General features: G+C 47.4%; 1 protein-coding gene across 1 annotated transcript in view; it reads left to right on the forward strand.

Annotated features, from left to right (window-relative positions):
• LOC114030806 (zinc finger protein 485-like) overlaps positions 1-11,891 on the forward strand; it is a 19,517-nt gene that overhangs the window by 6,548 nt on the left and 1,078 nt on the right. The window contains exons 4-7 of the mRNA XM_027845709.1: positions 525-618; positions 1,126-1,221; positions 10,744-10,903; positions 11,658-11,891. The exon at positions 11,658-11,891 is cut by the window's right edge and continues 1,078 nt beyond it. Of these exons, the coding sequence (XP_027701510.1) occupies positions 525-618; positions 1,126-1,221; positions 10,744-10,903; positions 11,658-11,891 (584 nt within the window). The remainder of the gene's footprint in view (positions 1-524; positions 619-1,125; positions 1,222-10,743; positions 10,904-11,657) is intronic.

Consider the following 11,891-nt stretch of genomic DNA (forward strand, 5'->3'; position numbering starts at 1 on the left):
GGGGCCGCCCATAGAGAGGCCAAGTATCTGAGCTGGGGGGTTCGTCAGGGTGCCCATAGAGAGGCCAAGTATCTGGGCCGGGTGGGGCCATCGAGGCCGCCCATAGAGAGGCCCAGTGTGGCCAAGCGTCCCCATTGTCTAGTTCTGGGGCCCACCACATCCTCAGGAAAGGCACCTCCAGGCTGGGTGGCATGTGCAGGAGGCTGGGGGGGCCAGGTCTCACCTCCAGGGAGATCTGGAGGCAGAGGAAGAAGGCCTCTGAGAGAGACAGCCCTGCCCGGGGCTCCCCAGACAGAAGCTGAATGCCCTAGGGTGGGGAGGGGGTGTAGAGAGATGCTCATTCACATGGGTCAGACGGGTGGGGGCAGGGCCGCTGGCCTCCCCTTCACCTTTCTCATCATTACCCCAGCCGTGAATGTAAACTATTTATTGAGTTTTCTTCCTTGTGCGGGGCGGGTGTGCCTGAGGCGGGGCGTGACCATCCCTGGGATGGCAAGTGAGCGCACGCGTGTTCTGGCTTCCAGGACGTGGCTGTGGACTTCACGCGGGACAGGTGGCAGCAGATGGAGCTGTACCGCCAGCTGATTCTGGAGACTCACAGGAACGTCTCCTGCCCGGGTGAGGAGCCTGGGCTGCCTCTGGGCTGGACTCTCGGGAGATGGGGCGGGGCCAAGGCTGGATGGTCAGCCCTGCTGCGGCAGCCTGACCATGGTGTCCGGAGGCTCGAGAGGAGCCTGGGTGGGCACCCTGGGGGTGGGTCGGAGGAGAGCGCCCCGGCCTTGGCGGCCTGCCTGCTTTGGCAGGGCCTGGCGCTGAGGACGCGCTCTGGGTCGGCTCCCTCTCTGCCGCCGAGCCACTCTTCTCTTCAGCTCTCCAGCCCGTAGTAAGCGGTCAGAAAGTGCCTGTTTGGCTGGCATTCACGTAGCAGCTGGGTAGCCCGTGTGGTCCTCACCTCAGCCCGGGAGGCTGGTGCTGTTATCACCCCCGTTCTGTCGATGAGAAAGCCGAGGCAGGCAGAGGTGAAATGATTGGCCCAGGGTCACCCACCTAGAAAGCGCACGAGGCAGGTGAGAAGGGGCTGAGCCGGCCGCCCTCCCCCAGCACTTTCCTGTTTTCAATGAGCAGGACTGGCAGTCTCCAAGCCCCCTGTGATCTTCCGGTTGGAGCGAGGGGAAGCACCTTGGACACCCGCAGGAGCCAGCCCAGGGAACCCCTGCGCAGGTGAGTGAGAAGCCCTGGCCTGTTCCCTTCGGGCAGAGCGATGACAAGAGCTCTCGTTGAGAGAGCGTTTGAAGGTTGGTGGAGTGCTTTAGTTTGAGTGTGACCCTCACCAGAAGCCCACGAGGCGGGGGGGGGGGTCCCGCAGCAGGCAGGATTCGCATTCCTGTCTTTGGGATGCCAGGCCTAAAGTGCTCTCCTCTACCCCAGAGGGGTCAGGCACAGCTTGCGGGCCGACAGCCATCCCCAGTGTGATCCAAACCAGATAAAAATGTGATTGGGAACTATTTAACAAAATGAATAAAAATGCAGTAAAATGCAGCTGCCGGATCCACCCTGTGCCCCGCGTCTGCCTCCCAGGCACAGACAACCAGGCTCCATGATGTTGTTTAGCCCAGAGGTTATCTGAGGCATCTTGAATCCGGAGCAGGGCGGAGGGGAGGAGCAGGATGCAATCTCTCGGGACCTGCGTCGAGGGGCATCCCGTGTAGGGATGAGCCGTTTGTGGTGCCATGCTGGTGACTCCAGGGTGACCAGCAGTGGTTAGCCACGGATCGGAGCCAGTGCCAGGGCTGGAACTGAGCAGACCTGGGTTTGAGTCCTGCCTTTGACACTTGCCACATGGCCATAAGCCAGTCACGTCACCTTGCCGAGCCTCAGTTTCCTCCTCTGTCTTCAGGATTCTGTGAGGCAAGAATGGGACAAGGTGTATACAGCACTTTGAGATGCTGAAAGCATGCAGTAAATGTCAGTTGTCATCTTAATAATAATGATGATGATAGTACATGCTGGGCACAACAACCACCTTAGTGCTGTCACTATTCTCTCCGTTTTACAGAAGAGGAAACTGAGGCAAACGGAAGCTAAGTGACTTCCTGGGGTTGGATTTGAACTCAGGTTTCCCTGCCTCCAGGCCTGACGCTCTGTACACTGTGGTGCCCCCTGCTAACACTCCACCCCCATCTCTTTCTCTTCCCCACCCTGATGTCTGTTAGCAAAGCCAGAATTGAATTTTTATCTTGAATCAGGTTAGGTCTTTCTGGATTAAATGTGATTCCTGTAAGCAACATACAGTTCCTTTGGCTTTTTAATCCAGTCTGTCTCTTCTCCCTTTCATTGGGGAGTTCCTGCCCTTTCTGTCTAGCATTACACCAGTCAGGTTTGCATTTGCTGTAGCCATCCTACCAGAGAAGAACACACACCTTTATTATTTCTGTTATTAATCCAGACTTAACAGAACTTCTCCAAGTGCAGTTCCTCCGTCTCATGAATCACCATTTGAGTTTCTTTAACTGGGATTCTAGATTCCTTTTAATGTAACTCTTTTTCCTGGTTTTGGGTGTGCATGTGTGTGTGTCTTCCATATTTCTTCAAAAGAAGCCCCCTTCTGAATTTCTAGGGATTACCCAATGTAGTACTTGTGCATGTTCTCATATTTTTTTGAGCAAATTTATTAAAAATTGGGTCATATGATGTTTTCTGCCTGGGAGGCTTGTGTGTTGTTCTTAGATTTCTTTTAAGTCGCTCTCTCCCTCTTGTTGTCTTTTTGCTTCTCAGGTGTCCATTTTCTCCTTTCCCAAACCATACTGAGTCTTGCTAGATTCTGGGTACACAGAAGAAAATTCTGAAATACCCTACTTGCCTACTCTCAGGGAGTTTACCTTCTCCTGGGAGGATTGTTTGTTTGTTTGTTTGCTTTCTGCCAGCCCTGTGACTTAACGGGAACTCCCAGCGAGGGAATGCCCTCCAGTGAAGCCATTGGCACCTTCTCTGTAACTTGGGGTCTCTGAAAGATGGCGGGCACTGGGTGCTTGCATGTCTTCTTCCCCAACCAGGATGTTACAGAGTCAGGACTTCCTGACTTTCTGTCCCCTGCACTGATGGGAACAACATGTGTGCAGAAAAGTATGGACGTGATGATGGAGAAGGGGAGAGGGACCACGAAAAGCATCCATAGAAATTGGCCCATGAATTGACCAGGATCCGGAGAGACAGACAGACAGACAGAGAGAAGGAGAGGGAGGGGTGCATCCTCTCATGGAGGCAGTGAGGAGACCCCGGGGAGCCTGGGGACATCCATCCTCCGGCGAGTCCAAAAAGAGGTTGGAGGAAATTAAACACAGAGCAGGAAACCAAGCAGGAATTAGGCCCTGATTAAAGCTCAAGCAGAAAAGATGGCCAATGTGAAGAACACAAGAGCAGCCCTCACGAGGCCCCAGGACGCTGGCTTGGGAAGTCGGTTAGTTTGTATCCTGCTTCTCCCCGACACTCCCTCCTTGTCTCCTGTTTCTGTGCTGACCATCGGTGGGCACATTCACTCCTCCTGGCTCTACTTTGGGTGGGAGGGAGGCCCCCACAACCCTGTTGGGGTAGGAGGGAGGTCCCCATGACCCCCACAGCCCTGTCGGGGTAAGACGGAGGCTCCCACAACCCTGCTGGGGTAGGAGGGAGGTCTCCATGACCCTCACAACCCCATTAGGGTACGAGGGATCCCCTCATGACCCTGTTAGGACTGTCTCCTCTCAAAACCGGCTATGAGAATTTGCAGATTCCGCCCCATTCTTTCCTCTCCACCAAAATTCTCCTGCTTTCGTCCTCACGTCTCGTCTGTCTCAAGCACCATGTCTGTGTTTCCTATTTATGTCTTAGGTGCCTTGGGAGGCAGTCAGGTTCTGAGGGATCCTGGCCTCGTCTGTTCCTTCTGGGTGTCAGCGTCACGGGGCTTCCTCCAGTGCTCGGACACACTCCCCTTTCTGGCTTTCTTTAGACTCTTGTGTTTGTCTCTCACCCCCTTCTCAGCTCAGAAATGCTGAAGGATGGAAGTTCTTGGTTGTCAGCCTCTCTTGCCTCTTGGAATATTCCAAGCTCTCCTTTCATGCATGGCAGGAGCTCCCAGGTCTGATGGGATCCTGTCTGTCTGTCAGTCTTTGGTGCCTGAGCTGCTGTTTTCTGGATATTTGCAGTATTTTTTACCTTTGATGTGAAAGCTCTGAATTTGAGCTGTGATATTCTCGAGACTTTTCCTTTCAGGGGGTAATTGGTGGATTCTTTATATCTTTGCTTTGCCCTCTGGCCTTAATAGACCTCTGAGCAGTGTTCATTTAGGATTTCTTGAAATAGAGTATCCAGACTGTTTCTTAAATCATGGTCTTCTGGGAGCCTGGTGATTGACATGATGGTGGAGAAGGAGGCCTGAGGCATCCCTGTGTGCAGTAGAGAGGGAGGACCAGAGTCCTTCCCAGTCATGAGAATGACTCTGCCTACAGGAATCTATGGGAGCGGGAGGGAGACAGAGAGCAGGTGATGCAATGTAGCAGTGAAGGGAAAGGAGCTCCTCTGGGCTCCTCGAATTGAAAGGGCTATGGCAGAGTGGCCGGGGGAGGGGAAAGAGAGGAACTGCCATGGGAGAAGGAAGGCAGGAACCTTGTTTGAGTAGGGGCAAGGGGCCCCACTGAATAAAATAACATTCTGTGGCTGCAGAGAGGGGTTCTGTAGTGGGAGATGGGGCCTGGACAGTGGATGCAACCTGCTAAGTTGGTGCTTAGAGAGACCCTTTGTCCTGCCTCGGGAGACTTCCCATGCCCATCCAAGGGGGTGACGGACATCCAGAAGGGTGGGAAGGGCTTGACATAGCGAGGATGTTTGGTGGCAAATGGGAAGGAACATGATTGTGGGGTGGGCAGGTGGTGGAGGTGGAGTAGGTACATGATGGGGGACACGGGGAAGCTTCTACCATGGGCGATGTTTTGGACAGCAGCCGAAAGGGCGGGGCCAAGATCTCCAAGGCAGTAACCTCGCCATTGTTTAAGAGAGGGAACCCAAAGTAGGCAATTTAGGAGCTTTGATCCCATGAACAAAACGGAGCTTAGAGGACTAAAGTAGAAGAACCATGACTTAAAGAACAGTCTGGAACAGACAGAAGGGGAAGAGAACGCAGGGGAGGTTTTTTAAGAAAAAGGTGCAGAAAATGAATTTAAAACCTAACAAAAGAAGTTGAAGGGAGGAAGTAGTACTTTACTTGACTGAGGAGAAAACAAGAGGGCAAAGAATTCGATAACTAGGTCAATGGAAGAAAGGAGAAATGATTCACACACTTACTATGGCTCCACGAGTTGGGAAAGAGGTAACAAATTGGAGGGGGTAGTTTAAGGCTGAAAGAAAGAAAGTCAGTGGGGCAAAGGTTGCCTTAAAGTGGGTTAAGCTAAAATAACTAGAGAAGAAAAGTTATGTCTTGAAGGAGGAAGAGAACGAAACCTGAATTCAGGACTCTGCGGGCATCTCCTCTGTGAGCCCTCTGAGCATGGCCGGATTCTCATCTCCTGCCACCTTCCTGGTCTTTGTTAACTGTCTAATTTAAATAATCTTCCTCTTCCTCCTCTGCTTGCCCTTCCTCCTCTTTTTTTTTGAGGATGAAATTAAATTAATTATTAGGAGGTATTCTGCATGATCATATGCCAGGTAAACTGAAAATCTAATTAAATGGATAATATATACATATATGTATATATTGTGTATATACATGTATGTGTATATACATATATGTATATGTATATACATATATGTATATATGTGTACATATACACATATATAACGCATGTAAACAGAAGAGAAAATACAATCCTTAAATAACCCTATCTTAAAAAAAAAAGAAATTGAACAAGGCATAAATGAATTCCCTCAAACAGAATCCCAAGGATCAGATGGATTTTTAATTGAATTCTGCCCAACATTTAAGGAACTACTTAGCTCAATTCTATATAAACTCTTTGAAAAAATAGGTAAAAGAGGGGCCCCATTAATTTTCTTTTATAGCAAAAAATATGGTTTTCATTCCTAAACAAGGGAGAGCAAAAACAAAGAAAAAAATTGTAGACCAATTTCCTTAAATAGCAATGAAGCATTTGAAATAAAATCCTAGAAAGGAGATAATAGTAGTGTATCACAGAAATCACACACTATGACAAGTAGGATTTGTAGTAAGGACGCAGGGCTCTTTCAGTGTTTGGAAAACTATCAGCATAATTGATCATATCGATAACAAAACCAACAAAAATCATGTGATTATATCAAAAGATGCAGAAAAAAACTTTTGACAAAATACAACACCCATTTCTGTTAAAAAATACTAGAAAGCATAAGAATCACAGGACTCACACAAGGGGAGAGCACCTGGTTTTATGTCTATATTCTGGGCCCAAAACCTGCAGGTATTTAACTGATTAGCAGAAATTGACCCGAGATAAACCCAAGATAATTCCTTTGCCTTACGTAATATCATGGTCCACACCCTGCAGTCTTAATGTAGAAGCTGCAAGGTCCTGTGTAATCCTGACTGTGGTTCCATGATATTTAAATTGTTTCTTTCTGGCTAGTTGCAGTATTTTCTCTTCGACCTGGTAATTTTGGAATCTGACTACTTATATTCTTTGGCATTTTCGATTTGGGATCTCTTTCAGGAGGTGATTGGTGGATTCTTTCTATGGCTATTTTACCCTCTGGTTCCAGTACCTCCGGAAGGTTTTCCTTTATGATTTCCTGAAAGATACTGTCCAGGTTCTTTTTTTATCATGATTTTCTGGTAGACCAGTAATTTTTAAATTGTCTCTTATGGATTGATTTTCCAGGTCAGTTGTTTTACCATTGAGGTATTTTACGTTTTCATCTATTTTTTCATTGTTTTGTTTCTGTTTGACTGATTTTTGCTGTCTCCTAGAGTCATTAGCTTCCATTTGCCTGATTCTAATTTTTAACAAATTGTTTTCTTCTATTAGATTTTGTACCTCCATCCTCATTTGGCCAATTGTATTTTTTAGGGAATTGTTTTCTTCAGTGTACTTTTTTTCCAGTTGGCCAATTGTATTTTTTAGGGACTTGTTTTCTTCAGTGTACTTTTTTGTCCCAGTTGGCCAAAGGTATTTTTTAAGGACTCTTCTACCTCTCTCATTTGACTTTGAAAATCCTTCTTGAGCTCTGCTAAGAAGGCTTTTGGGCTTCAGACCAGTTCATACTCCCTTTTGTGGTTCCAGATGTGGGTTTGTTGACAACGTTGTCCTCTTCACAATTTCTGCCTTGATCGTCACTGTTCTCATAATATGAATCTATGGTATGTTTCTTTTTGCTCATGGTCTTTGATTATTCCCTGGTCTTTAAAGAGATTGAGCTCTCCAGCTGGGGAGCAGAGGGCACTGACCCAAGCTTCTTGTGTTGGGAGCCTAAGTCTTGGTCACTGGCTTTGTGTGCTGGGGCCTCTGATGTTGGCAGTTGGAGGCTGTAGGGTTCTGGCAGCTTACCTGCAGTTGGGCTGGAATCAGCAAGGCTGGAACTCTAGGGCAACTCTAGGTTGCTTTCTTCAGCTCCTTTCAGATGGGTGTTGCAGAGTGTTTATCTGCCTGGGGCCCTTTGTAGTGCTGCTTCCCTTATTTTTGCTGAGGCACCTGGTGGTTTTCTGAGCTGTTGTCACCAGTTCCCTCGCCTTCACTGAGGCACTCGGAGGTCCAGGTGTTGGTGTTTGCCTGCTCCACCACCTGGGTTTCAGGATCTCTTTCTGGTGTGCTAAAGTAGGGCTTTCTGCTGGCTTGCTGGGATGCTTCCCATTCCCCCAGGGTGAGAGGGACCTTTCCCATTAATCCCTCAAGCTACCTGGGCTACAAGACTGCAGCTCCCCCTCTTTCTTCTGGTTCAGCTGTTCCAGTGTTTTTCCTGGGGCGATATTTTCTGGGCTTTCAGAGGTTGATAGGGGAGGGTGAGAGTGACTCCCTTTTTACTCCGCCATCTTGGCTCCTGGAAGCCCTGATCCATATCTTGCCACTGGACCTAGGCACCTCTAGAGGAGAAAGTGAGGCTGGCAACTTTTCACAGCCCTCCCTCATTTAAATTCACTTCACGTCCACATCATGGCATCACTTCCCTAATGAAGAAGGATAAACAACAACAATAACAGAATAATGAAAGGCACGACCCCAGATACCATTTCGTTTTCTTTTCCCAATCTGAAAACCATTGACAGTGAATTGATAAAGGCCTGGTATCAAATTAACCATGGCGTATACAAATTTCAATTTCAAGTCCTGGGTGACAGGACTAATGTTCACCAGCGCTCCTCCACACCATGGGTTTGATCCAGGCCTCTTCCTTCTCTACAAAAACAGCAATTGGTTTTCCCCAAAAAGTGACAGCGCTACTCCCGGAGCCACAAGGAAATATTTTTATACTTCTCCAGGTAGCTCATTATCGCACTCAAGCACAGTGACTCTTCAGAGAATTTTCATCCCCCTCCAACCTCCCGCGGCTCCTGCCCACGCCCACACCCACTCTCAGCTCAGAACCTGGCCTCATGTTCCACTGAAAATGCCGAGTCCATTCTGAGACCTCCATCTTCCCCACTCCTCTTCCTCCCGCGTCGCTCAAAAGCCTTCTGCCACTGTCTCCTCCTCCTGCCCTTCCTCCTTCCTCTTCTTCCTCCTTCCCTTCCTCCTCCTGCCCTTCCTCCTCTTCTTCTTCCTCCTTCCCTTCCTCTTCCTGCCCTTCCTCCCCCTCTTCCTCCTCTTCCTCCTCCTTCCTCTTCCTCCTCCCGCCCTTCCTCATCTTGCTTAGGGTTAGGGTTAGAGTAGAAGGCATTTTAGGGGGATAAAGGCATTTCAACAAAAGATGCAATATTCCACCCGGATAAGCCTCTCGGAGGTGCATCTTCTCAACTTGTCTCTGACACTCTACGTGGCCATTTTACTTAACCCGTGTTCACTTGTCTTGTTGGAGTCATTGTTTTATGATTACCCACAGTGCTGCTGACGTCACTTTGCATCAGTTCGTACAGGTCCCCTGTGGTCATCACTACTTCTTACAGCATAGTAATATTCCCTTACACTCATGTACCAGGGTTTGCTTAGTGATTCCCCTAGCCAACGGGCATCGATTTTGTTTCCAGTTCTTGGCTACTTCGCAAAGTGTTGCTGTGAACATTTTGTCTTTAATCTCCAGTGAGATCTCTGGGTAAAAGGACACGGATAGTTTAGTTACTCTGCATATTTCCAAATTGCTTTCAAAATTCACAGATCTACCAATAGTATATTCGTGTGTCTCTTCTTTCCTCAGCCCCTGTAGCATTGACCAAAATGACAGGAGGTGGAAATAGTTAATTTGCTGGGTGTGAGGTGAATCCTTAGGGTTTTTTTAATTTGTACTTTTGTTAGTAGGGATTTTGAGTGTTTTTTCATATAGTTGCTAATAGTTTGTGATTCTTCTTTTGAGAATTTTTCTGTTCACTTGGAATATATGGTCTTCATGTCTAGCTCAAAGTGGCCTCCCTGTGGCTTCTACCCATTGGTCTATATTTTGTCCTTTAAAATTATACATATAAATGATTGAATGAATGAAGCATTTATCACCAACCAATCAGCTGCCATTTATTAAACACCTACTACGTGCTAAGCTCTGGGGACACAAATAAAGACAAAAAAAAACTAAACAAAAAACCCATCCCCTGTTCTTAAAGAGCTCAGAGTGTAGTGGGGGAGACAACATGCAAATAAGTATGTAGAAACAAGCTATAGACAGGATTCATCAGAGATAATTGATAAAAGAAAGGCTTACTATGTGCTGAGCGCTAGGGATATAAATACAAAAGACAAGTCGCCCATTATTAATATTGAATACTACCTTTTTCTGAACTTGGAAGGAATGAGTGAAAACTCACTCATTCAGCCCTTGTCTATAGACTGAGGCCTCTGTTAAGGGTGGGGGATCGCAGTGCTAAAGTGGAGCATGTCCCTGTCTTCAAGTAACTTCTACTCTAATAGAGGCAGGCAAGCTATAGAGGAGGATGCTGACCAGGGAGGAATAATTGGATGTGAGCAGTTAAAGGGAAAGGGAGTGGTGCTGTAGGCCAGTGGGTTCAGACCCTTTCCAGTAGTAGTGGAGGTATTGATCTGTTATGTTTCCAGAGCTAGAAAAGAAGGGCCGGGTTGGGTAGAGGGTACATTCTTGGGTGCAAGAAAGTTTTTGAGAGGACGGCTGTGGTCTGCAGTAGGAGGCATTCAGCAATCAGGACAGTAGGGAGTGGGGGCAGATGAAAGGGTTATGTCCTCCAGGACATGGTTTCTGTTCTGCAGTGGACATCATTAGCTGGGGGTGAGGAGAGGTAAAGTGAAGTCTGGCTGGGGCCACCTTGATTATATGGGACATGCGAGGGGTTCACCAGTCGGCATGGGGAGCATCACCTTGAATTTTGTCCCAGTTTTGGCATAAATTCGCAGATTACTTGGCTTCTTCAATGGGAAAAATAGTAACTGATCTCAGAAGGATTCATGGGAAAGCTTTTTATGAAGTGCAAATGACTATACAAATATACAGCAGCATTTTCATGATTTTTTTTTAGCCTCCAAAACTTGAAAATGGTGTTCCTTAATAGAAAAGACAGAACGTAAGATGAAGGAAAGTGCAGTTCCCTTTCTCCCCAGAAGGGGGGCAGCACTGTTTCTCTATGGCTTGTCTGTTCGTCTGTCTAGCAATCTAATTTATTGTTTTCAGATGTTGAGGTAACAGCTGAAGCCCAGGAATCTGCTTCCTCTGGAAGGACTCCTCAGGAAGGACGTGCCAGGGATCATCTCTCGGGCTCCAGTTGGAAACAAGCTTCCGAACCTGCACCCAGCTTGGGGAGGCAGAAGCACGATGAAGAAAAGCCGTGGAGGCAAGTCAGGGTCAACTGAAGGAAACCCAACAAATATGGCGGGAGCTTGTCTCTTAGATCAATCCTTTGTCCACAGTCCCCAGTGTCAGTGGAAAAGGGTCTCCACAAACACGGGGCCTAGAGAAAGAACTTGAGAGGCTTTCCAGACCTAGGTAAAGGTGCCAGATGATGATGACAAATTAAGACATAATTACTGTTGCTTATTATTAACATTTTTATAGCACTTTAAGGTTTACAGTGCCCTTGCAGATATTCTCCTTTGAGCCTCACAACAGCCCCGCGAAGGAGATATTATGATTATTCCCATTTTACAGATGAGGAAACAAACAGAGGTGAAGTGACTTCTCAGGGTCCCACAGCTAAACAGTGTCAGAAGCAGAATTTGAACTCAGGCCTCCCTGACTTCAAGTCTCATGCTTTCTCCACATGCCACCAAGTGGCCCAGTTATGTACACATTTTTACTGGAAAATTCTAGATTTAGAACCTTCGATATTATCTAGTTCATTCTACCACTACCCACTCGTTTTGCAGACCATTTAAATTAGCCTCCAAGAGGTGAATTGGCTAGCCCATGATCATTCTAACCCTGACGCTCCAGCTCCAGGTCCCAAAGTCTTTCCATTGCACCACAACTCTGAAATTATAATTCAGAACTTATTGAACAGAATAGAATACACACTGACAAGAGACCCTATGAAAGTCATGAATTAAGAAAGTCTTAAACCACAGCTCATCTGTTCCTTCCTATCACAGGAGTTGTCCTGGAGAGAATCCCCATAAATGTAATGAGTGTGGGATGAACTTTCGACACCATTCACAGCTTTCTAGGCACCAGAGAATTCACACTGGAGAGAAGCCTCACGAGTGTAAAGAATGTGGAAAGGCCTTCAGTCGGAGCACACAGCTTTCTCGTCATCAGAAAATCCACACTGGAGAGAAACCTTATGAATGTAATGAGTGTGGGAAGACCTTCCGTGAGAGCAAGCA

This window comes from Vombatus ursinus, unplaced genomic scaffold, assembly GCF_900497805.2.
Source record: "Vombatus ursinus unplaced genomic scaffold, bare-nosed wombat genome assembly UNPS02015012.1, whole genome shotgun sequence".
Taxonomy (NCBI): Eukaryota; Metazoa; Chordata; class Mammalia; order Diprotodontia; family Vombatidae; genus Vombatus; species Vombatus ursinus.